This window comes from Loxodonta africana, chromosome 3 (genome assembly GCF_030014295.1).
Source record: "Loxodonta africana isolate mLoxAfr1 chromosome 3, mLoxAfr1.hap2, whole genome shotgun sequence".
In the NCBI taxonomy this organism is placed as follows: Eukaryota; Metazoa; Chordata; class Mammalia; order Proboscidea; family Elephantidae; genus Loxodonta; species Loxodonta africana.
The window spans coordinates 87,517,786-87,545,585 of record NC_087344.1 but is presented as its reverse complement, the minus strand read 5'-3'; the positions used below and the strand labels follow the sequence as shown (position 1 = coordinate 87,545,585).

General features: G+C 38.8%; 1 protein-coding gene across 2 annotated transcripts in view; it reads left to right on the top strand.

The window, feature by feature from the left end:
• The first annotated feature begins 634 nt into the window (after positions 1-634).
• The window catches only part of AGBL4 (AGBL carboxypeptidase 4), a 1,457,453-nt gene continuing 1,430,287 nt past the window's right edge, over positions 635-27,800 (top strand). For both annotated transcript variants that reach the window (XM_023549621.2, XM_010591301.3), the window contains exon 1: positions 635-1,249. In XM_023549621.2, the coding sequence (XP_023405389.1) occupies positions 1,135-1,249 (115 nt within the window). In that variant the 5' untranslated portion in view covers positions 635-1,134. The remainder of the gene's footprint in view (positions 1,250-27,800) is intronic.

Here is a 27,800-nt window from a genome sequence, read left to right as displayed (position 1 = left end):
TTGCCCCCGGGGGGTCTGGCCCGCTGGAGTCACGGTCAGATCCTCCGCTTCCAGCCCCACGCCCAGCATCAAGGCTCCCCTACTGGGACGGTGTACTCTCGACTCCAAAATCAGTCGCTGCCTCCCGGGGACTTCTCGTCCCTCCAGCCGCGTGGCCGTGCCACACCCGAGAACCAGTTGGGCCTCCTCCCAGGGTTAGTTCAGATGGGTGGAGCAGCTCCCCGTGCTTGTGCCGTGACCGAGTGTCCCGGCTGGGACGCTGTTCTCCCCGCTCCAATACCAGTCGCTGCCTCCCGGGGACTTCTCCTACTGGCTGCGTCCCACGCCGCCCGCGCGACCCGGCTGGTCCCCTTCCCGGGGTTAGTTCAGGGGGGTGGAGCAACTCTCCGTGTTTATGGCGTACCTGCGTCCAGTCCAAATCCCTGCGGGACGGTTCCCCGGCTCGGACGCTGCTCTTTCTGCTCCAAGACCAGTCACTGCCTCCCGGGGACTTCTCCTACCCGTTGCGTCCCATGCCGCCCGTGGAACCGGCTGGTCCCCCTCCCGGGGTTAGTTCAGGGGGGTGGAGTAGCTCTCTGTGCTTGTGCCATACCTGACTGGTACGCTGGCTCCAGGCTCTGGAAACAATCACTGCTTCCCCGTATTAGTTCGTTCTCTGTCTCTAAATCTGCGTTTGTTGTTCAGGGTTCGTAGATTGTTATGTATGTGATCGATTCACTTGTTTTTCCGTGTCTTTGTTGTAAGAGGGATCCGAGGTAGCGTCTGCCTAGTCCGCCATCTTGGCTCCGCCCCCATAATACAGTTTTAAAAGATAGTTTTTGCCATTCTCTTTTTATTTTGAGAGAAATTGAGATACAAAGGAATTAAGTAGATTGCTTGGGGTCATGAAGAATTAGTATTGGGTAGAGTTGAGATTTGAGCCCATATTTTCCTGATTTAAAAATGCATTCTTTTTCTATTGTACCATAATATGTAGTTAATTTCTTACTACCTGGATAAGCACTACATGACAGTGAATGGAGGAAAATTAATGATAAAAATCTTATTGGACTTATTATTACTGAATATTCTTATTACTGAATATATTTTGATTTCTGTTTAATATAATCCATTTTTTAAAAAATAGGCAGTGATATGGGAAATGATGATGCCATCGGAGGGAATGTGAGCAAATACGTGGTGCTTCCAACTGGATACTCTGGACAACCCAAGAAAGGACATCTAATCTTTGATGCTTGTTTCGAAAGTGGTGAGTATATTAAAGGTCTTTGCCTTTGAGCTTGTCTGGTGAGGTTTTTTTCAGAATACAAGTCCATTTGACAATTCAGGGTGATTTAACACATTTAATGTTTCACCATAATGGAACAAGTTGTCAGGAAAAAATATATTTTGGTGCAATTATGTTGAAAATACAGAAAACTGAGATGGTATATTTTTGTTGCTATAAATGATTGGATGTGTAATGGGTGCTAATTATAGTGAATATTTATACAGCACTGTATAATTTTTTTTTTACAAACTGCTTTTCCAGGTATTATTTTTTGGGAATGAAAAGAAATATTTGTGACATGATTTCGATATATGATAAATCATTACTTATTGAATGGCTACTATGTGCCTGGTTCTGTATGACATATTCAAAGACCTTAGTCTTTGGGACAGAGGAGGTTTCTGTATAAAGACACAATTAGAGAACATATTCAATTGAACACAAACTAAAGACCAAAAGTAATATTATATCACAATAGAAAAATGCTGTGGGTATCCTGAAAGGGGAGATTATGACTTGCGAACTCCCACCTGGTTGGGTTTGGTTCCCGTGTTAGCCTCTTTATGCCCTGAACCTTATACTCTGAATGGCACATGGTTGGTATTCAGAATATGTTACATTATCAGTTCATTAATTCTTTTAATGAAAAAAGGTAAATACATTTTTGTTTTACAGATAGTTGTTAATTATATTTATTTTGAATAATGTGCATGTGTGTGCATGCATGCGTGTGTGTGTGTAAGACTGAAGGAATATACTTGTGTTAGTTGTATGATGATCTTCAAACTTCTTCCTTCTCTGAACCCTAAGAACATTGGCTGTTTCTTCCAAACAGTTGAGGAATTGATTATACAGGGGTTTATTCTTTGTTCATTCCACGTATTATACTCTTGTGCTCCAGTCAGACCTGAATACTGTCCACATAATTAGAAATAATGTCTCCCACTTTCTTTGAATCATGTACTAGTGACCTGTCCAGGATATATTTAGTGCCTAGAAAATACCTTTTGACTTCTTTTTACCTCAGTTAAAGATATAAAGGCTCTTTACAATAATAAGTCCTTGAGAATAGAAATTGTCCTGGTTTTAAAGATTAAGACTTGTCTTGGTTTACCTACAGCTGAGCCAAAGTTTCCTCATCTTTTAATGGAGAATGATAGCTACCTTGCAACTTATTGAAGTGATTCACCTTATCAGCATATGTACAGAATAATAATTATATTAAAAAATAAGAAAATAAGGAAGTCTGAAAAAGGTGAAAGGGGAAAATGGCAAAAGAAAAATCAGTTGTATGAGTACATATAAAATGCATGCTGTGAGGTCCTGTAACTTTGCTATAGGTAGAAAACATTTAGTTGTGAGATTTTTGGCAGCCAGTGCCAAGAAAGAAACACTGTCCATAAAATAAAAATAAACCAGGTATTGAAACCTGATAGAATTTTTTCCTGTTGGGCTTCCTAAAGTGGGCACTGTGAAATGTGATGAGCATCTGCAACAATATCCTTATAGTATTTACAACAATACATCTCATAGGATTTTTTTTTGAATAATTTTTATTGTGGTTTAAGTGAAAGTTTACAAATCAAATCAGCCTCTCACATATAAACTTATATACACCTTACTACATACTCCCACTTACTCTCCCCCTAATGAGTCAGCCCGCTCCCTCCTTCCAGTCTCTCCTTTCATGACTGTTTTGTCAGTTTCTAATCCCCTCTACCCTCCCATCTCCCCTCCAGACAGGAGATGCCAACATAGCCTCAAGTGTCCACCTAGTGCAGGTAGCTCGCTCCTCGTCAGTATCTCTCTCCAACCCATTGTCCAGTCCAATCCATGTCTGATGAGTTGTCTTCGGGAATGATTCCTGTCCTGGGCCAACAGAAGGTTTGGAGACCATGCCCACTGAGATTCTTCTAGTCTTAGACCATTAAGTCTGGTCTTTTTACATCTCATAGGATTTTATCTGATAACATCCCTCAAGGTAGGCTGAAGGCATAATGCCAAAGGGCATTTTAGTGAAATCAGTTCAGTTGCCACTCAAAACAATATATTTGACATATGCAACTTTTATCTCATATAATTTAATTGAAGGATTTATTTTAGACTATTTAAAACAGGAAAGTCAAAGGAGTTTTCTCTTGAGTACTAACTCTGAGCTACTAAAAGTGGCTGCCTGGTGTATTGTGTTGAAAAGGATTATGAGGGTGCATCCAGACATACTGAGGAGTAAGGTGATTATTACGTTCAAAGAATGTGAATATTGGTGCACAAGGTTGAAACCTGTTGCCATTAGGCAAGCCTCCGTATTTTTTTTATTCTTGCAGGATGTGAAGCATGTGAAGTACCTGGTTCATTGCCTGGCCCCTAACTGGTAGACAGTTAATCTTTGTTTGCCTTATAAGAAATAAGATTGCCAGTCAAATATGAGTCTGATTTTTTTCCACCTCAGTTATATCTTTCTAGAGACACCTGATCCTTCATATTTTTTTTTACTTCTTTTGTTTTCTACTATATTGTATAACTTGATTCAGTGCAGAACCTGAATCTGATTAGTCCTTTTCTTCCAAAAAACCAAGCAGAATGCTTACCAAATTAAGCACTCAATAATGTATTTGTTGAATGAAGTAATGTGAGCAACAGAAAAAGGGGGAAATATTAACTTTCTGATGGCTTTGATGAAGAAAAAATATATTTAATAGCTTCTCATCCTCCAAATACACCAACTTTTCTCAAGCCTTCATAACTTCGCAAATACTGTTTTCTTTGTGCCCCAAACCCCTTTCTCTACCTGGGAATATGCTAACTTAGATTCAGTTCAAGATTCAGTTCAGTATTACTTCCTCAAGAAACAGTACCCCTCAGGCCTGATTGGGTGTCCCTAGATCTATATTTGATGTATAATCCATACTGAAGGCTGTAGTCCTTGATCTTCATTAGTAAGTACTTCAAGTCCTCTTCGCTTTCAGCAAGCAAGGTGTGTCATCTGCATATTGCAGGTTGTTAATGAGTCTTCCTCCAATCCTGATGCCATGTTCTTCTTCATATATTCCAGCTTCTCAGAGCATTTGCTCAGCATACAGATTGAATAAATATGGTGAAAGAATATCACCCTGACACACACCTTTCCTGATTTTAAACCACGCAGTATTCCCTTGTTCTGTTCGAATGACTGCCTCTTGGTCTTTGTACAGGTTCTGCATGAGCACAATTAAGTGTTCTGGAATTCTCATTCTTTGCAGTGTTATCCATAATTTGTTATGGATTACACCTTAACATAAAACAAAATTCCTTACAGCTGGACCCATAAGCAACATCACGATAAATGGAGGAAATTTTGAAGTTGTCAAGGGTTTTGTTTTACTTGTATCCACAATCAATGCCCATGGAAGCAGCAGTCAGGAAATCAAAGGACGTATTGTATTGGACAAATCTGCTGCAAAAGACCTCTAAAGTGTTAAAAAGCAAAGATACCACTTTGATAACTAAGGTGCACCTGACCCAAGCCATGGTATTTTCAGTTGCTCTTTTCATATGCATGCAAAAGCTGGACAGTGAATAAAGAAGACTGAAGAATTGATGCCTTTGAATTATGGTATTTGCCAAGAATATTGAATATACCATGGACTGCCAGAAGAACAAACAAATCTGTTTTTGAGGAAGGATAGTATAGCCAGATTGCTCCTTAGAGGTATAGCCAGATTGCTCCTTAGAAGGGAGGATGGCGAGACTTTAGTTCCTGGAGAAGGACTTCATGCTTGGTAAGTTAGAGGGTCAGTGAAAAAGAGGAAGACCTTCAATGAGATGAATTGACACAGTAACTGCAACAATGGGCTCAAACATAGCAACGCTTGTGAAGATGGCACAGGACTGGGCAATGTTTCATTCTGTTGTACATAGGGTTGCTATGAGTTGGAATAGACTCAACAGCACCTAACAACAACAACAGATCTATATTACATACACCTTTTAGAGTCTTCTATTATTACTCTTACTGCATTATGGTAATTTGTCTGTTTTCCTCATCACTGTGTATATTCCTTGAAGTCATATAGTTTTTCACATTTAATATGCACAAAACCTTTGAACTATTTATTGCATCTCCATTTGTTGGTGAGGAAAATGAGGCTCAGAGATGTAATTTTCCATAACTGCCTGACTGACAAGTAGTGGAGCTAAATTCAAACCTGAGGATTTGCTAACTCCAAAGGCAATAGTCTTAACCATTGCATATTCACACTACCTTATTATAGGTCAATTTATGACATATAAATAATGGATGCATTATTGAAAATTCTCGTTAAGTGATATGCTATATAGTATCAAGTTTTTTTAATAGAGAAAAAAGAAAAATTATCTACCTGTTTTAAAATATGCATTCCAAATAATTAAATACCATGCTCTGATTGCCAACATGTGAAATCTGAGTGTTGTTTTATGATTTATATATCAGTCTTGAATCTGAGAAGACTAGTATAATTTATACTTCAGACTAATTGGTGAGCTTGAGATATGTTGGATTAATTTATAGTGGCATGAAAAAGGGTTGGTGAAAGAAAGATGTAGATCATATATTTAAATACTATTTCAAAACAATGGAAAAAAATCTTAAAACCTTTCTTTTTAATCTGGAACATTAATTCCTCTTAAGGGAATTTTGCTACATTTGCTTGTGTAATCTTTAAAAATTAATGTTGTCTTTGCCTTTGAAAGCAAATAGTCTTTATTCTTGGCACAGTATGAAATCAGAGTTTTTAGCTTAATAGCGCGCCTAAATTTTTTTTTTGTTTTTAAGTGAGAGGCAGCGTAGTAAAGATATCACATCTGGCATAACAGTTGTACCTGGGCTTACCATTTTGCCAAGTTAATAGACACCTGCTTTGATCCTTCTGGTTTTTGCAGTGGCTATACTGGTGAATTGCATGGGGATATGATGGAGACTACCTCTTTGGCATCCTTTAAGCCTTTGATGGTAGCAATAATCTTGAAATTTCACCCAGAGTGTGAAATTTCTTTTGACTTACTATCTTGGCTGATGGGAACATGTCAGGGGCCTCTACTTGGTCCTTCCGACCAAAATGGTTATCATTCTGCAGGTCAGACATTCTGCAGGTCAGATTTTAGAATCCAATGTATTCTTTTTTTGTATTTATTATTGTTGAAAATATACTTAGCAAAACATGCACCAATTGAATAATTTCTACATGTACAATTCAGTGACACTGTACAATCATTCTCACTCTCTTTTCCTGAATTGCTACTCCCCCATTAACATGAACTCACTGCCCCCTAAGCCTCCTATCTGACCTTTTGAGTTGCTGTTGTCATTTTGATCCCCATATAGATAGTTCTTTCAAAGAGCACAACACTCATGGGAAGCGTTATTTACTAATTAAGCTAATCTATTGTTTGGTTTAAAGAAGACTTCAGGGAATATTTTTGGTTTAATGTTTAAGTTTTAAGGATTATCTCAGCCCAGTAGTCTTGGGGGTTCATCCAGCCTCAGGAGCTCTGGAAAGTCTGGATTCCATGAGAATCTGGAATTCTGTTCCACCTTTCCCTCCCCATTTTGATCAGGATTCTTCTATAGAATCTTTGATCAAAACGTTCAGTAATGGTAGCTGGGCAGCATCCAGTTCTTCGGTTCTTGTGGGAAAGGAGGCATTTGTTCATGGCTGGAATTAGCCATGTATTTCATTCCTTCCTTTTATTCCTGACTTTCCTCCTTCCTCTGCCGCTCCAGGTGAATAGAGACCAACTCTTCCTTGGGTGGCCACTCACAAGCCTGTAAGACCCCAGACACTGTACAATGAACTAGGAGGCAGAACAGAAGCACTAAAGATTATATTAGGCCAATTAACTGGGATGTCCCATGAAACCGTGACCCCAAACCTCAAAACCAAGGAACTAAATCCCATGAGGTGTTTGGTTGTACATAAGCAGCCTCAGCAGCTACTCTTTTTTTTTTTTGTAAAAACATATATCACACATTTGCTAGTTCCTTTTTATGAGCGTACAGCTTATTGACATCGATTACATTAATCAGCTGTGCAACCATTACCATTAATCAATGCACATTTTTTTATTACCATAAACGGAAACTCAGTGCTCCATAACCCAAAACCCCTGCTTTTTCCCCTCTCTCCTGTCCCTGGTAACCACTATAAACTTTGGTCTCTATGCATTTGCTTGTTCTTGTCTGTTTATATAAGTGATGTCACACATATTTGTCCTTTTGTGATTAACTTATTTCACTCAGCATAATGTCTTCAAGCTCTGTCCATGTTGTAGCATGTATCAGGACTTCATTTCTCTTTATGGCTGAGTAGTATTCTATTGTACATATGTACCACATTTTGTTTATTTATCCACTTGTTGATGGACATTTAGGTTATTTCCAAGTTTTTTACTTTTGTGAATAGTGCTGCAGTGAACATTGGTGTACATGTCGGTTCGAGTCTGTACTTTCAGGTCCCTTAGGTATATTCCCAGCAGGGACTTCTGGCTTATATGGTAGTTCTGTTTTTAGTTTTTGAGGAACTGTCGCACTGTTTTCCACAACAGCTGTACCATTTTGTATTCCTACCAGTAATGGATAAGGATTCCAGTTTCCCCTACATCCTTGCTGACATTTGTTATTTTCTTTCTTTCTATCCTAGTGGGTGTGAAATGGTATCTCATTGTAGTTTTGATTTGCAGCTGTCTGATAGCTAAAGACATTGGTCATCTTTTTTGTGTTTGTTGGTCATTTGAATATTTTCTTTGGTGAAGCATCCGTTCATGTCCTTTACCTGTTTTTTGACTGGGTTGTCTTTTTGTTGTTGAATTGTAGAAGCTTCATATATATTTTATATATTAGACCTAATTGGATATATTATTCCTGAAAAATTTTTTCCCAGTCTTTAGGTTGTCCTTTTGCTCTTTTAATATTATCTTTTGGTGAACATAAGTATTTAATTTTTATGAGGTCCCAATTATCTATTTTGTCTTCTGTTGCTTGTGCATTCGTTGTTGTGTTTGGTAATCTATCAATGAAAAAAATTAGGTACCATGGGAATCCAATGTATTCTAACAGATTTTTGAATCCATTTTCAAAATAATATTTTATTGTGCTTTTGGTGATGATTTACACAGCAGTTTAGGTTCCCATTCAACAATTTGTACACAAATTATTCAGTGACATTGGTTATATTCTTCACAAATGCATGAACATTCTCATCATTTCCTTTCTGGTTGTTATATTTCCATTAACTTAGTTTTCCTGCCGCCTTACATTCTCGTATTTGTTTTTAAAGTAATAGTTGGCCATTTGGTCTCATATAGGTGTTTTTTTTTTTTTTTTAATTGTGCTTTAGGTGAAAATTTACAGAATGAATTAATTTCTCATTAAACAATTAATACACAAATTGTTTTGTGGCATTGGTTGCCAGCCCTGCAATATGTCAACACTCTTTGCTTCTCCACCCAGGATTCCCTGGTTCCATTCATCCAGTTTTGCTGTACATTCTTGCCTTCTTGTCTTTGCTTTTGGGCTGGCGTGCCCATTGAGTCTCATATACATGATTGAACTACAAAGCATGTTCCTCACATGTTTTATTGTTTGCCCTGTAGACTTGTCTAATCTTTGACTGAAGGGTAAACATCGAGAGTGACTTCAGTACTGTGTTAAAAGTCTGTCTAGGGGCCATACTCTTGGGGTTTCTGCAGCCTTTATCAGACTAGCAAGTCCGGGTTTTTTTTTTTTTTTCATGAATTTGAATTTTGTTCTACATTTTTTCCCTGTTCTGTCTGAGACGCTCTATTGTGACCCCTGTCAGAGTAGTCAGTGTTGGTAACCAGGCACCATCTAATTGTTCTAGGTCATCTAGGTGATTTTTAAAAGAAGCACAATACTTATGGGTGATAGTCATCATTTTGTAGGCCAATATGTTATTTAGTTACAAGGTCACCTCAGGGCTTAGCTTTGGTTTAGGTTTCACAAAATATCTCAGTGCAGCAGTCTTGGGGTATCCTTCAGTCTCAACCCATCCAGTAAGTCTGTTTTTTTTAAAGGAATTTGTGGTGCTTTCCACGTTTTATCCCATTCTGTCAGGGTCTACCTATTGTGGCCCTGATTAGAATGGTTGGTGGTGGTAGCTGGGCACCATCTAGTTCTTCTGGTCTCAGGATAGATGAGGCTGAGGTTCATGTAGACTGTCCTGTAGACTTGTTTCTTCTTTGAGGCTTTGGTTTCCCTCTTTCTCTTTTGCTTCAGATAAGTTGAGACCAGTAGTTGTATCTTAGATGACTGCTTGCAAGCTTTTAAAGACCTCAAACACTATTCACCAAACTAGGATGTAGAACATAACTTTATGAACTATATTATGCCAATTGAAGATGTTCCATGAGACTATGTTCATAATTTTGCAGACCCAGAGAACCAGTCTTGCGAGGTATTAAATCCATTTTCAAACCCAAATGGATTGTAGATTCCATTGACACTATGCAGCCCAATTCCATGGCAGCATCTTCTACTATCAACCTTAGTTTGGAGGAAACAGTCACCATTAAGTTTCTGTGTGATGCCAGTTCCACCTTATTAGTTAGTGCATTTTATATTACTTTAGTGAAGAAAGTGTCTTTTGGGCCTTTTAATATGTTCTTTTTTTCTGAGACTTCTGATCCCTTTCCAATACTTTGCTAGTGTCTCTACTTCATCATATACTGATAATTTGTCACGTTTAAATTTTTGAGGAGCCATCACAGCAGAGAATTAGAATGTCCAGGGCGTTAAATCCTTGGTTATGGGAGAGTGCCCATATATGCATAAACTGTCCTCTCTCCTGTGTTATAATTCCCTACCAGTCAATTGCTCTTAAGATCTACTACCATGCATTTTCCTCCGTTTTTGATGGTACATATTTTTTATTAGTTAGATCCTACAACTGATTCAGTGAATTTTGGAGCTTTTTTGCACTATTTCCTGTGTACCAGGGACTGTGCTTCCTTGCTTGGGGTGTGTCATGAACTCATTTTATTGGTACAGAGGTACTATTGCTGAATAACAGACCACTCTAGAAATTAGTGGCATAAAATGACCATTTTATTATATACATGGACTTGCTGAGTCAAGAATTCAGACAGGGCACAGTAGAGACAGTTTGTCTCTGCTTCATGATGTCTAGGCTATGGGAAGACTTGATAGCTAGGTGTGACTCAAAATCTGGGGGCTAGAATCATTTGGTGGCATGTTCCCTTACATGTCTGGCAGTTGATGTTAGCTGTTGGCTGGAACCTCAGCTTGGGCTGTCAACCAGAGCACCTGTATGTGGCCTCTTCTTGTGGCTTGAACTTCCTCACAGCATGATGGCTTGGGATAGTTGGCCTTCTTATGTAGTGGCTCAGGGATCCACGTATGAGTATTATAGTGAGCAAGGTGAAAGCAGCATTCGTTTTTATGACTTAGCCTTGGATGTCATATAGCATTATTTTCACTACATTTTGTTGGTTGAAATAGTCACCAAAGCCCATTCAGTTTCAAGGGGGGAGGCCATAGACCTCACATGTTGATGAAAGAAGTGTCACAAAATTCATGAATGCATTTTTTAAACCACCACGTGAGGTAGAGGAAGTAGAAGAAGTTCTTGTGGAGGATAAGCATCATCTTGTGAGGATTCTTCTAATGAGGCCTCTGCATGGTCTCTAAGCTGCTTTTCTCAAGCAGAGGTTAGGAGGCTGCTTCTGCCAGCATAGAGGGTTTAGAGGAATCTGAGTCATCAAGGTTCTCAAGTACATCTACCCAAATATCCTTATCCCAGTTCTGAGAGTCCAACTCCTTCCCTATCAGGGACCAGACTTTAGTATAGGAGACCTACTGGGGCTGGGCATTCAGTCTCATTTATATCTCCACCACCCTTAGTATCAAATCAGGAGATGAGAGTGTCTTCAGATGCTTCCATGGAGGCCTTCAGGCTTTCATAACATCTCTGAATTGGTAGTTGGATGTTTTGAGCCCATTAGTCTCCTTCTCCAGGACTTCTGGAAAGTTAAAAAAAAGCTCGTCTATGCCATAGTTTATGTAATTTTCTCCATATCATTGAGGTAGTAGTATTACTGTATAAATCAGTGCTTTTTTAAAATTTTATTTTCTACCTGTACCTCATCCCAATTCTTCACAAAGTAAATTGTTGTAATTGTGATGCTCCAACATGTGAGAGGTTAGCATCACTCCATTTATCAGTGGTAGCAGGGTCCTTGGTGCCATAAATTTGGCAAGTGATCCTACTTCAGATTCCCATCCTCAGAGTCTGGTTTCAAGTGCCATTTCCTGTACCAACTGCCTTAATTTGTTTCCTTCAAAAGCATACGCTGAAACAAAGACTTGGGTTTTTGGAGTGTATCCTAGGATGTACAAGTGATAGAGTAGGGAAAGTGAGAGAGGTAAGGGAGAAAAGACAGTGAAAAGGGCATTAATAAGCATGTTACCACCGTGGCCTAGTAGGGCTCATTCCTGTTGGGAGTCTCTGAAAACTCTGTGGAATGCACCTCAGACTTGGCCCAATGAGGAATGGGGAAGCTGGAATTTTATATGCTGGTTCTCATTGGTTGAGGATTACTCCCAGTGACATTAATCACGAGCTCTTTTGGGTTGCCCAGCATATGGTCTGTGCAAAGTTAGAGGTGTCTATGCCAAGAACTGTCCATTGAAGCTGAAGGTTAACTGAGAGGGACAGATATCAGTAGTACCTCTAGGGATTATAATTCCCATTGTGACAAACACTGCTAACTGATTATCAAATATTTTCCTTTTTCTTCCCCTGGCTACATTTCTTGTTAGTTTCCATCATGTTGTCTCTGACTTATGGTGACCTTATGTATAACAGAAGAAGATATTGCCTGGTCCTGTGCCATTTTCCTGATCGTTGGCATGTTTGAGTCCATTGCTGTGGCTGTTGTGTTAACCCACCTTATTGAGGGTTTCACTCATTTTTTGCTTACCCTTTACTTTTCAAACATGATGTCCTTTTCTAGTGATTGGTCTTTCCTGTTGACATGTCCAAAGTAAGCGAGCCAAAGCCTCACCGTCCTCGCTTCTAGGGAGCATCTGATTGTATTTTTTCTAGTAATGATTTGTTCATTCTTCTGGCAGTCCATGGTATATTCAATATTCTTTGCCAAAACCAAATCGAATTTATCAATTCTTCTTCTGTCTTCCTTTATCATTGTCCATCTTTCACATGCATATAAGGCAACTAAAAAGACCATAACATGGGTCAGGCACACCATAGTGATTGAGATGATATCTTTGCTTTTCAAAACTCTGAAGAGGTCTTTTGCAACATATTTGTCCAATGCAGTATATCGTTTGATTTCTTGACTGCTGCTTCCATGGGTGTTGATTGTGGATCCAAGTAGAACTAAATTTTTGACAACTTCAGTTTTTTCTTCAGTTACCCTGATGCTGTTTATTGGTCCAGTTGTGAGAATTTTTGTTTTCTTCATGTTCAGGTGTAATCCATACTAAAAGCTGTAGTCTTTGGCCTTCATCATTAAGTACTTCATGTTATCTTAATTTTCAGCAAGGAAGCTATTTATGAGCTTCCTTTACAGATGGGGGTAGCCATGTGATTGTGTTCTACTTAATAGGATATTACTTGAAGTGATGTGTGCCACTTCCTGCCCTGGTCCTTAAAAGTCTCCCACATGTGATCTTCCTTTCTTCCTCATCTACTGCCTGGATATTGACACTTCCAGGTAACTTTGGAAGCATGTTTGAAGTGTATAGAGCTAGCAGAGCTTCTGTTAGCCTGGATCCCTGAATGAGTGGGGCTGGATCCTTGACCTGATTCCTCTCTCTGCCCCTCCTCACTTTGGCCCATCTAATCAGGGATGCTATAGCAGCCAGCATTAACTTAACTAATGCACGCGTTTTTATGGGTAAGCTAATTGAAATAAAAAAAAAATAAGTCCTTTGTCCAAGGTCATACAGCAGATAAGGGGCACAGCCAGAATTTGAACCCAAGTTAGTCCAAGTCTAAAACACCTTATTTGAGAATTTAAGATGCTGTTTCTGTTATATGCATTTAATGTAAATGTAGTATGTCCCAGCATGTGAACTGGGGAATAACAGGAAACTTAGGCAGATATATATTCTGGATAAAAATATCTTCCATTCAGAAAGAGGGCCCATTTCCCCCTTACTTGGTATTTAGGGGAGCCCTGGTGGCACAGTGATTAAGAGCTAGGCTGCTAACCAAAAGGTTGACAATTTGAATCCACCAGCAGCTCCTTGGAAATCCTATGCGGCCGTTCTGCTCTGTCGTGTAGGGTCTCTATGAGTTGGAATTCACTCGACAGCAGCAGATTTTGGTGTTCAGGGTAAGACTCCAGTCCTGGCAAGGAAGAAAGACTGTCTAAATTAAGGTAGGCCCCCGTCTTTGAAGGTTGGAATCAAGGCAAGTTAAGAAGGCAGAAACCTATCCAAGGCAAAACCCCTTAGGCATAAGTGCATACATGGGCTAATTGCATTGTCAACTTGCTCATGTGAGCCACAGGATATCTGGCTAGAGCTTCTTATAGATGTATAGCCACTGATAAGGAACAGTGAGATGACAGGGGCCAGGTGAGAGCTAATACTATTATACTATTAATAGTAATAACTATTATACTGTTAATACTAATATCATATCAGTCATATATTTTCAGATTAAACGTTTGTTTAATCTGAAAACCCCACTTTAGATGAACCAAACCAAATGAAGGGCCCTATTATTCTGATAATTATTACAAAAACAATGTGCTTTAGGAGTAGTTACATGACAAGTGGTTTGGGAATTGCAGCATCTTTGATGGAGCAGCTATAAATACTTTCTGCTTCACAGACAAATCTGGCTCAATAATGAAGTAAATTAATACTTCTAAGTTGGGTCTTAAACATCCAAATCACCAAGGGCAATACCCTTGTTCTTTTTACAGCCTTGAAATTCATTAATAGTGTTGTAGGCACCAAAAATATTCCCAATCAGTGCTGAAATTTCCTGGTGAAAAAAACCAAACAAAAAAAACCCCTCCTGAGTGGAGTCTTAAAGAAGTACTTCCAAAGTATCCTTTGTAGTTTGCATATAACACACGCACACATACACACACTCATGCACCTTATTGTGGTAAGGTATTTTTAGGAGGAATTGGACAAAGACAGTGGCCTTAGGGGTGATGAAGGACAGATTGCTTCAAAGATAGCCCAGTGACAGAATCATCAGGGATTGGAGAAAAAAGAGAGGGTTTGAAAGTAATTGAGTTGATCGTTAGTGATGAACAAGGAATGCAGTTTAACAAGCATTTATTGAGCACCCTTTTAATTGAGCCAGACTGACAACACAATTTGTGAAGCAGAGGGCAAAATGAAAATTCAGGGCCCCTTATAAAGAAATTATTAAGAATTTCAAAACGTGGACAGTAGAGCCGTAAACTAAGCCTGAGGCCTTTCTGAGTTGAGCATGAGGCTATGTGTGACTGCCATGAACTGTGTGCCTAAACACATGCCATTTGCCTCAAAATTACTAGCAGCGATAAGACTATGAGATGAGGACTCTACTCTCTGATCCAGTTGGGTTATACACACAAGACACATAGTGTTAGCAATTGAAGCCATTGTTATTTATACCATAAACAATGATAACGACAGAAAGCAAATAGTCAACAATAGGAACAGATTTAAGGTGAACCTACCCCCTTCACCTCTGTGAGTAACCTCACTTAGTGTCATGGGGGAAGAACCCACTTATGTGTAAAAGTGGATCCATTCACCCTTCCCAAGTTACCCATGTCCATTTTGGTGTCTCTGGGTGGGCACACCATGGACCAGGTGTTAGCAGGTGCCTCTCTCTCTCAGCAGGTGTCTTGTCAAGTCAGGTCAGGTCAGGTGCATTCTCTTTCTTTGTCTCTGTCCATAGCTTTTCAAGGCCAGGTCTGGCCTCCTGTGCTCTCAACACCAGGGTTAGGTTAGCATTATAACAGCTCTTCAGGCAAAACTTTTTTTTTTTTAATTTTATTTATTTTGTTGTTGTTGAGAATACACACAGCAAAACATAAACCAATTCATCATTTTCTACATGTACAGTTCAGTGACATTGATTATATTCTTTGAATTGTGCAACATTCTCACCCTTCATCAGTAAGTGCTTCAAGTCCTCTTCCCTTTCAGCAAGCAAGATCGTGTCATCTGCATGTAAAAACAAAAACTCTGAGTTGATTCTGACTCATAGCGACCTTATAGGACAGAGTAGAACTGTCCCATAGGGCTTCCAAGGAGTGGCTGGTGGATTCGAACTGCCAGCCTTTTGTATTATAGCACCTAACAACAACAACCTATGGGAAGAATACAACACACGACTCCTGGCTTTATAGGCGTTTACCAGGAGATTCTGATAAATGATAGGAATAAATTGACCATATAATTTATCAAATAAGGCAGGTACTTTTGCCCAGAACAAATGCCAATCTGAAAGTGTTCTGGAGCAACAGGCATAATCTGGGAATTGTCTGAGGCTAGCCAGGATGTATAGTTACTCTAACAGTTGTGTCTTGGTTATCTAGTGCAACTATAACAGAAGTAACACAAGTAGATGGCTTTAGCAAAGAGATATTTATTCTCTCACAGTCTAGGAGGCTGGAAGTCCAAATTCAGGGTGCCAGTTCTAGGAGAAGGCTTTCTCTCTCTGTCAGCTCTGGAGGAACATCCTTGCCATCAGTCTTCCCCTGGTCGAGGAGCTTCTCCGCACAAGAATCTCGGGTCTAAAGGACACACTGTGCTCCCAGCTCTGCTTTCTTGGTAGTATGAGGTCACCCTGTCTCTCTGTTTGCTTCTCTCTTTTATATCTCAAAAGAGGTTGACTTAAAACACAATTTGATCTTGTAGATTGAGCCTTGTCTCATCAACATAACTGCCACTAATCCCATCTCATTAACATCATAGAGGTAGGATTTACATCACATCAGATGACAAAATGGTGGAGAATCACACAATACTGGGAATCAAGGCCTAGCCAAACTGATACACATATTTTGGGGGGACACACTTCAGTCCATGACAAGTGGTAAGTGCAGGATGATCAGAAAACATAATGAAAATATGTGTTTTTCACAGTGAGTTGGGAGGGCAGGTAGGCAGAGAATTTTTTCTTAAAAGAGGTGACCATGAGTTAAGTGTGGAAGGGTTAGTAGGGTTTGTTCAGGTAAAGTAGAACATGTGGGAAAGACTACCTAGTTTTGCCAATAACACACAGAAAGCCATGGATACCAGAGAGATAATGACACTTAGGAAATGGCAGACTACAGCTAGCTCTCAGAAATGGAGAGCATTCCTGAGAGTATATAAAAAAAAAAAATAGACTCTCTAAAACTTTGTTAATTAAATGGACTTTGTTTTCCTCTATCTCAAAATTCATTTTTAATATATCTATTTTCTCATCCATATCCCTTTTCCCAAAGATATGTGTGCTTTGCCTTTTCCTCCTTTGAGCGAATTTTGTAAAGACACCATCCCTATGTGTCCACATCCTGAATCTGGTTTGCGTGTGTCTGCCTGTTGGTTGGTCTCCTCTCCACCCCAAACCCTGTATCCTAACTCACTGCACTGCTTGTTTTGCTAATTGAAAGTTCTGGTCCTGATCAATGGACTTGTCCCTGCTGGACTTTTGCCCATAAGATGATAGTAGGAGAAAGTATTAGGCAATGCATTCTGGCTTCTCTTTGCTTGTTAATAAACGGATGATTATAATATATATCTTGCAGCCTCTTCAGCCCCACAACTTTTGTCTTAGACCAGGTCTTCAATGTCTTTTCCCTGGACTTGTACACGAGTGTTCTTACTAGTCTCTCAGCTCAGCCCCACTTTTCTCTGGGCCATCCTCCACAATGCCACCAAAGCTAAAATGCAAATCTGATCATATTACTTTATTGCATAAAATCCTTCATGTTGCTCTGTTGTCCTCAGGATAAAATCCAAGTGCTTTTGTTTAATAATCTTTTTAACATAAGACTGTTATAAATTTCATTCCTGTTAATACTGTTACTTCATGCCAGAACATGCCACCTTACAAGGCCCTTATCTCTTTTTGAGGAAAAAAATTAACACATTTGGGGGAAAACAATCTGATTATAAAATATAGAGGAGTAACTTATCATATCTAGAAATTCTGTTGGGAAAATACTGGTAACTATGAAACTGTAGACCAATTATTTAATTCTGTTTTTTGTTTCTGATTCATAATTGAAACAAAGTTGAACTTCTATTATAGTAGGATTTTCATTTGCTTATTAGATTACTGACCCACTGACTGAATTATACCTAGATATTCATGATTATGTATCTACTTGTATATTTTTCCTTCTCATATTTCCTCTATCTCTGCTTTGAGGAGGAAATATTTCATTCCCAAATAACTTTCCTCTAAGATTGATTATATGTCACATTCATGAACCTAAAGGCCTCAGAAAGAACAATTGAAGAAATGTGAACTGTATTTAATGAAATCCTGTTTTCACACCTCTTCAAATCCTCTTTTGGAATTATCTGAGACACTGCTTTGAAGGGATCTTCCACTGTTGACTAACAACACATAAACCACCCTCCTATGCTTTAGTAGTAAAATACCTGCAAAAAAGGGGACACACCACTTGATTACATATGGTTGATTCAGTTCTTTTATAGCCCTCCTCTTTACAATAAGCATTTAAGGTACCGCTTGAGTAATTACAGTATGTATTTAAAATCTAAGACATAAATACGTTTTTAAGTGATAAGCAAATGATACATTTTCAAGTAGAATTTGCCTTTTACTTTCTATTATTGCTGCTTCCAATTCTCAAATAAAGTTTTTAAAATTACATCAGTTAGCAAAACTAGAATTTTGTTTATGCCTTTTATTCATCACTCTCCATGAAATAGTCATATTTTGATAGTGCCTTCACTATTGAAAAAAATCCATATAAACTGTTTGTGGGTTGTCTTACAGCTTTCAAATAGACTTGCCTTCTTGAAAGTGCAGAAGTATCTTGTGCAGGCTATTTGTCTGTTTGGGATCAGTTTCATTCCCCACCCTTTCCTCATTCTACCCTGTATTTTTGGGGACCAAACCCCTGAAAATTGTATTTCCCAGGCTCTCTTGCCATCTGGCTTCTGGCTAGGTTCAGCAAATAGGGGGTTCTAGCAGGGTACTTAAGGGCAGGAAGAAGAATAAAACCTGTGTATCTCTCCCTCTGTGCTTTGGTCAGCATCTCCAGCAGTGGTACATCTCCTTCATTGTTTTGCCAGACAGTCCCTTCCTCATGGCCCCAACTTCGCTGGATTGCCCTGGCTCCCGGGGTATAGCAACCTCCTGCCTTTGCGCCTCTCTCCCTGGGGGTAGTAGAGGCTTCCTGTTGTTGCTAATCTTTGTTCCCTACTTTTCTGTCTGACCTTTCACTCTTCCAACAAATTTTCAACTACTTTCCCATATTAAATTCCTCTTATTGAATTACCTGGCATAGGCTCTTTTACTGACTGAAAGCTGATTGATTCTTGCATCAATGTTGAAGGCAAGAAATCTTAGTGATTCCCTGATGTTCTTGTAATTGATGGGTCTGGGCCTTTAACCCATCACCTGCTGCATGTCATAGTTCAGGGCCAAAGTAGTCCACATGATGGCATGATTTACTGAACCTTAGGGCAAGCTCTGTTTTAATGGTGGTAGTTAACACTGGTGACTCAAAGTGTTGTCCACTAGCAGTTTTCTGAATTAGGTCATAATTATTTGTTGCAACGTTGGTGAGTGAGTGTGTTCTTGATGAGATTTTAGCATTTTAAAATAAAGCATAAGTGTGTAGCCTGAAGGGCTGCCCAGAGGGGTTTTTTTTTTTTTTTTTTGCGGGGTTTGGTTGGGGAGAGGTGGTCTGGTATATACAAAAATTCAAAAAACAAACCATGATTGTGTAGAAATTTTATAACGTTTATAACCGAATATTTTTGGGCTTCTGCTGCGTTTGTATCCCATGGCTTAGGCTGAAGTTGTTAGACATTGCTTGGCTTTGAAAATGTACCCACGCAATTTCACTTTACTCTCTGGGTTTGCACTTTATTTTGGGAAATTATTGTTTATTCTTAAATCCATTTTCTTTCAGAGAGTTCTGAGCTTTTTGAATATGTGGAAGTGTTCCCTTTCTCTGCCTGGTATGGAAAATAAGAGGCTGGAAGCAATGCAGTCAGCGAGATAGTGCTGCAGAGCAGAAAGCGTTAAATCTTAGCTCCACCATACACTAATGTTGTAGCTTGGACAGGTCATTTAAACATAGAGCATCAGCAGATATTTAAACTGGGTATAACAATATTTACCTTGTAGGGATTAGAAGGAGCCCTGGTGGTGCAGTGTTAGTTAAGAGTTCAGCGGCTAACCAAAGGGTCGGCAGTTCAAATTCATCAGCTGCTCTTTGGAAACCCTATAGGGGTAGTTCTGCTCTGTCCTATCGGGTCACCATGAGTTGGAATCAACTTACCAATGGTTTTGGTCTGGTTTGGGGGATTAGAATTACCAAATCCTAGTACATGGTCAGAGCTCATTAATGAAATGTGAAGGAAGCCCAGAGAGGGAAGTAATTCAATTTGTGTGTGTATAGGGTGGGACAGGGTAGAGAAAGGGTGGAAGCCACCGAGAAAGACATGAAAACCAAAAAACAAACCAAACCCATTGCCGTCAAGTCAATTCTGACTCATAGCGACCCTATAGGACAGAGTAGAACTGCCCCCATTTTTCAAGGTTTCCAAGGGGTGCCTGGTGGACGTGAAAGAGGGGATAATGTATCTTCACTTTAATACTCTTTTTGGATTGCTCTTCACTAGACATGGTTTTCTTCTTTACTTCCTTCAGTTCTTTACTCAAATGCCATCTGAGTGAGGACTGTCTTAGATACCGTATATAAAATTCCACCTCTTCTTCCCTGTGTATTTTCTAATCCCCTTTCCTGTTCTATTTTTTCTTTTTAGCACTTATCATGATCTAATGTATCTGTATATCTATGTCTATATCTAGATATAATTTTTTGTTTGTTTATTGTCTGTCTCCCCAACTAGAATATAAGCTATGAGGCCTGGGATTTTTCTTTGTTTTAACCAGTAGTGCCTAGAACAGTGCCTGGCACATGATAGCTGCTCAATAGATATTTGTTGAAAGAATTAATGTGAGAATGAGTGAGAATGAAATTAGTTATAAACTCATTTTTGGAACTATTATAGGATGCAAAATTGAGGAATTTAGCATGGCTTTATGTTGTTGTTAGGTGCCGTTGAGTCAGTTCCAACTGATAACAACCCTGTGTACACCAGAACAAAATGCTGCCTGGTCCTGCCCCATTCTCACAATTGTCATGGATTAGCCCATTGTTGCAGCCACTGTGTCAGTCCATCTCGTTGAGGGTCCTCCTCTTTTTTGCTGACCAAAGGATGATGTCCAAGCATGATGTCCATTTCCAGGGACTGATACCTCTTGAAAACATGTCCAAAGTATGTGAGATGTAGTCTCGCCATCCTTGTTTCTAAGGAGCATTCTGGTTGTACTTCTTCCCAGACAGATTTGTTCTTTCTTTTGGCAGTCCATGGTATATTCAACATTCTTCGCCAACACCATAATTCAAAGGTGTCAATTCTTCTTTGATCTTCCTTATTATTCATTGTGATAGTTAAGATTGTGTGTCAGCTTGGCTGGGCCATGATTCTCAGTGTTTTGGCAGTTGTATAATGTTGTGGTCACTTCTCTGTTGAGATTTGATATGTGATTACTCTCATGAAGCGATCTGCTATGTGTAGCCGATCAGTTGAAAGAAAGTTTCCTTAAGCATGTGGCCTGCACTGAATATAGGTGGACATTCTGGCAAGGCTTGGGGGATTTTTGTTCTTGCTGGATCCGGAAGCTGGCTCCTGTTTGTCTGACCTCTGGCTCTTGGGACTTCAGCTAGCAGCTTACCTGCTATCTTGCCTGCCTACCTTGGGATTGATCACATCTTTGCAGTCTGTGAGGAAGAACCCTACTCTCTGACTTGCCAATCTTGGGTTTACCAGCCCCTGGGGCTGTGTGAATCAGAAGAAGCCTCTCTCCTGACCCATGGACTTTGGACGTTCCAGCCTCTACAACTGCGTGAGCCATTTCCTTGATATAAATCTCTCTTTGTATGTATGTTTATAAGCTTTACTGGTTTTGCTTCTCTAGAGAACCCAGCCTAAGACATTCATTGTCCAGCTTTCACATGCATATGAGCTGACCGAAAACACCATGGCTTGGGTCAGGTGTAACTTAGTTTTCAAGGTGACATCTTTGCTTTTCCATTGTCTTGTTCCACAGATATAGTTGATTTGATTCTTGTGTATTCCATCTGGCGAGGTCCACATGTATAGTTGTCGTTTATTTTGTTGAAAAATGGTATTTGCAGTGAAGAAGTCACTGGGCTTGCAAAATTCTATCATGTGGTCTCTGGCGTTGCTTCTATCACCAAGGCTGTGTTTTCCAACTACTGATCCTTCTTCTTTGTTTTCAACTTTCACATTCCAATCACCAGTAATTATCAGTGCATCCTGATTGTGTTTGATCAATTTCAGACTGCAGAAGTTGGTAAAAATCTTCAACTTCTTCATTTTTGGCATTGGTGGTTGGTGTGTAAATTTGAATTATGGTTGTATTAACTGACGCTCCTTTTTGGTGTATGGGTATTATCCAATCACTGACAGCGTTGTACTTCAGGATAGGTCTTGAAATGTTCTTTTTGACAATGAATGCAATGCCATTCCTCTTCAAGCTGTCATTCCTGGCATAGTAGACCATATGATTGTCTGATTCAAAATGGCCAATACCAGTCCATTTTAGCCCATTATTGCCTAGAAGATAGATGTTTATGTGTTCCATTTCATTTTTGATGATTTCCAACTTTCCTAGATTCATACTTCATACATTCCATGTTCCAATTATTAATGGATGTTTGCAGCTGTTTATTCTCTTTTTGAGTCCTGACACAACAGCAAATGAAGATCTCAAAAGTTTGGTTCTATCCACGTCATCAAGGTCGACTGCTTTGAGGAGACAGCTCTTCCCCAGTCATCTTTTGAATGCCTTCCAACCTGAGGGGCTCATCTTCCAGCACTGTATCTATTCTGCTGGCTCTGCTGCTATTCATAAGGTCTTCACCAGGTAATTCTTTTCAGAAGCAGACAAGCCAGGTCCTGCTTTCTAGTCTGGCTAAGTCTGGAAGCTCAGACTAAGACAGACTAGGAAGAGGGACCTGGAATGGCTATATAGATTTATAGAAAACAAACACTTATGGAATACCTTATTTCTTGAGAGTATTACTGAGAACTTGTGTGGGACGGGGGAAGCCTCTGAGTAGCCAAAATAAACCAAAACCAGACTCATTGTCATCGAGCTGATTGCAACTCATGGCAACCTATGTATTACAGAGTAGAACTGCTCCAAAGGATTTCCTTGTTTATAATGTTATGGAAGCAGGTCACCAGGCCTTTCTTTCAGGGCATCGCTTAGGTGGGGTCAAACTGACAACCTTTAGGTTAGTAGTCAAGTGTAAACTGTTTATTCCATCTAGGGACCTAGTAGCCAAAATAGTTTCCATAAAATACGTGAAATAAAGTTCATATACCTTACTCCTCCGAAGAGATGTTTAGATCTTATTTCATCTTATTTAGGCACAGTTCTAACTGTGATAATATGATTTTTCAGCTTAGGAAATTTGCAGGCAGAATGGAGCCTGAGGATACAGGAATGCCTTTTTTTTTTTGGTGAGAAATCAAAGTTGACAAGCTGACAGAAGGGAGGAGCCATAAAATATAAAAGTAAACACCAAAATTTAAATATACAATTTTAGAGGTATCTGTTCTTTATCATCAAGATAAGATTAAATTATATCCAGGATGCATTTTAGAAAGACTTTAAGTAAAAGAAGAAATATCCCTATATACCCATTATGTCTTTCTCCTTACAGTCTAGTTTTTATCTTCACCACTCTATCAAGATTGTTCTCTGAAAGAATCCGGGGACATAGTCATGCATTTCAGTGGTCTTGTCTTAGCTCTTGATTCATCTGCATCATATGACATTTCTAATCATCACCTTTACTTTTTGACATTCTTTTCCCCTACCTCTATCTCTGACTGACCTGTCTTGCTTTTCCTCCACACATAGCCCTTAAACATAGGCATTCTCTAAGGTTTAGCTCACCTGTCTTTAATCTTTATAAATCTTGAGTACAACGTCTAGTAATTCATCATCCATCCATGCATTCACCTTTTGAGAATTATTATTATGACCATTAAATATCCTGAATTCATTAATTTCTTTCTATCTTTATAACTGCCTCCCTCATCCAAGCCACCGACATCTGTCATTGGCAACTACTGTTCCACTCATGCTTCCCCCCCGTTATGCATTCTATACATAGCGTACAGAGTGATCCTTTTAAAACTTAAGTATGATCTCAATGCTGTCCCATTTAAAACCTGCCATTCGCTTCCTATATGATTTAGAACAAAATCCAGACTCCTTGTTCTGGCTACAAAGTGGTACATGAGCTGGCCCTTGACTGCTCTTCTGACTTCCCCTTATGTTGTTCCTACTCTTTACAAAATGCTTTAGCCACAGAGACTTTGTGCCTTTTCACGGAGCAGGCCAGGTTGGTTTCTGCTTTAGGCCGGATGATTTGGCTGTTTCTTCTTCCTGAAATACTCTGATCTCCCTCTTCCCCCATCTTTGCATTTTGGCATTTAAATCTCAGCTTAAATATGTCTTCCTCAGAGAGATCTTTTCTGACTATATAAAAAAAAAAAGAAAAACAAAACCAAACCTGTTGCCATCAAGTCAATTCCGACTCATAGCGACCCTATGACTGTATAATCTAAAATAACCAACCATTCACTCTATCATATCATCCTGTCCTTCTCTGCCTCTTTCTTTACTTGTTTATTTATCTGTATCCCCTACAATGAGAGCAGCTACTTTGTCTATTTATCTACAGAGCCCAGCACAGAGTAGGTATTCAATAACTATTTGTGTAAATGCATGAATGAATTGTACATCAGATACTGGGGATGCAGACATAATAGTATAATAAGTAATTTGTACTTTCATTGGTTGTTAGCCTTTCTTAGGTAACAGGAATTTTTAAGAATCTGATGAAAGTTGTGAACTCTCTTACAAGAAAAATGCACTTTGTACGTGTAGTAAAACTTTTCCTAGATATCAGAATGCTTGATTTATTGAATATTTACTTTGTTAGATGCTTTTCTAGTATCCCAACTCTCTTAGAAACTATAGAATACAGGTTTAGTGAGTCATCTTCTCTGTATGATGCTTGTTAAACTATGTGTTGTGAAGAGCCAATTTTTTTTTTTTTTTTTAATTTTCAATCTGTCATGGTGCTCTATATGTGGTCCTGCTGTTCATGACTTATATGAAACTCATACCACATGCAACTACCATGTGAATTTATCAACACCCAAACTGGTTTATACCGTGTTCAGTGAGATGAGTATATTCGGTTATGAGTTTAGATGTCAAATGGCTATGAAAGTATCAGAAACAGTTTGAATGCTAGTATCAAGTCATGGAAGACACTTTTAATAGCAATGCCTTAGAACGTATCATCAGCTTTGAACTCTCGTCATGGCCCAATCCCGTATTTCAATCTACCTTATTGCATCTCTAGCTAGATATTCTATTGGTATTTTAAACAGATATCCCCCAAACCAAATTTACCGTGTTTTAATTTCAAAATAAAAGACCTTTTTACTTCCTTTATAAATTTCAAAAATCCCTCGAGTTTCTTGGTCATCCTGAGTCAAATTTGATTTTTCTAACTTCTTTGCCGTCCCATCCAATCATGAGCATTTTTAGACATTTTTCCCCCTAAACTCTCCTACCACAAGAAATTTTAATGCCACAGCTGTACCACTTATCCTTTTATGTACTGTGGCCTTTTGGAGGACTACAAATCATTGTAATATCAAAAATTCTTTTGTCCCCCCAAAACCAATTTTCATTCTTTTGGGAGAAGGAATGATACTACCCCTATTGAGAATGTATGCTTTACCTGTCTAAACCTTCTCATGTATGTTTTTTTGTTTTCATCTACCTACTACCTGTCTAAACCTTCTCATGTATGTATTTTTGTTTTCATCTACCTACTACGCAATATCAAATCTTTATTACTTGGTCATGATATTCTATTTGCTTGGAATATCCTTTTCCATATTTTTGTTGAAATTATATACATCCTCAAGGCTTGAACTCAGACTTACATGAACCTTTTTATGATCTTTACAGCTGTCCATGACTTTTCCCTCATCTGAATTTCAATTACAACTTTGCTGATACTTCTTTTATGGAATATAACTTTGTTTTGCTGTCTACAAGCATGAGCTCCTTGAAGACAGGAACCCTGATTTATTTTATTTTTCTTATATTGGCTAGTTTTTACTAGGTACTGAAAACGTTTATAAATAAAGTGAGCGAATGACAGTTGCTTAGAAATAGGTAATACTAAAGGTGGTAATTAAATATTTAGAAAATTTCTACTCATCAGGAAGTCCGCATTCTTTCATGGATGAGTGAGGTACTTTTTCTATAGTCCTCTGTACTCCTATCTCTGTCTTCTTTGTCTATACAGGGCTAGAGCTTCTATAGAAAATGAGATAAATGGGAACTTGCTATGATTTTTTTCATCAACTGACACTTATATTGGATATTCTAAAGGAGCCAGAGGTAAATGGATTAATTTGACTCAGTGCCTCTGTCTTTGTCTTCAATTTGTCACTCTATTTATAATTTATGCATCAGTCATAGAAAGTATGTATTTGAAGTATCCCTTGAATATGGCAGAACATACTTGTTTAAAACAAATCTGTTGGAAGAAATCTCATAGGGCAGATTTTATTGCCGCATTTAGAAGCAAATGTTCATACCCATATGCAGTGGTTAATTCCTTCCCAATTCATTTTGTCGCTGTAGGTAAAAAAAAAAAAAAAAAACAAACTTTCTTGTACACTAAACTTAAATTACGGAGGATTTTTTTGGGGTCTTTTATCGATTTGTGTAATTATTTCTGAAGAATGCTCCAACACCGGAAGGGAATACCATTTTTACTTTTCATTTTACACAAAGAGATATTAAAATGGTTTTAAAACATTACGTATAGTTATAATTTTTTGTATGTTGTTATCATTTTCAGTTGCTGTGGAGTGGACTCCAACTCACAATGACCCCATGTGTGTTGAGTAGAAACGCTCTTCAGGGTTTTCAAGGCTGTGGCCTTTCAGAAACAAATCTCCAGGCCCATTTTCCCAGGGAACTCTGGGTGGTTTTGAACCACCAACGTTTTGGCTAATACTGAGCACTTAACTGTTTGTTCCACTGAGGGGCTTCTAATTTTTAATACATTGCTGCTAAATTCTATTTTATGGGAAATCATGTAAATAGTGGAATTTTAGCTTTGGAAACAGATCTGGTTATGAGTTATAGTTTTGCCATTTACTAGCTGGGTAACCTTGTTTTACTTAGCCTTTCTGAACTTCAGCTTCCTCATTTAAGATACAGAGTATAATAAACTCTCTTAAAGAATGGTTGGCAAATCACATAAGGTAATGTGAAACAAGGTATATCATTGCTCATATCAACTGGATCTTGGTTGAAAGCAGAGAATACCAGAAAGATGTTTATCTTTGTTTTATTGACTATGCAAAGGCATAGTTGTAGTGTGGATCATAATGAATTATGGATAACATTGCAAAGAATGCGAACTCTAGGACACTTAATTGTGAAAATGAAGAATCTGTACATAGACCAAGAGGCAGTCATTTGAACAGAACAAGGGGATACCTGCATGGCTTAACATCAAGAAAAATGTGCATCAGGTTGTATCTTTTCACCATACTTACTCAATCTGTATGTTGTTGTTAGGTGCCTTTGAGTTCGGTTCCGACTCACAGCAACCCTATTACAACAGAGCGAAACACTGCCCAGTCCTGCGCCATCCTCAAAATCGTTGCTGTGCTGGAGCCCCTTGTTGCAGCCACTGTGTCAGTCCATCTTGTTGAGGGTCGTCCTCTTTTTCACTGACCCTCCAGTCTATCAAGCATAGTGTCCTTCTCCAGAGACTTGTCCCTCCTGATAACATGTACAAAGTATGTATCTGAGCAAATAATCTGAGAAGCTGGACTGTATGTAGAAGAATGTGGCATCAGAATTGGAGGAAGACTCATTAACCTGCAGAACACCTATGTACACCAATGACACAACCTTGCTTGTTGAAAACGAAGAAGACCTGAAGCACTTACTGATGAAGATCAAAGACTACAGCTTTCAGTATGGGTTATACCTCAACATAAAGAAAACAAAATTCCTCACAGCTGGACCAATAAGGAACATCATGATAAATGGAGAAAATATTGAAGTTGTCAAGGAATTCATTTTACTTGGATCCATATTCAACACCCATGGAAGCAGCAGTCAAGCAATCAAACGACGTGTTG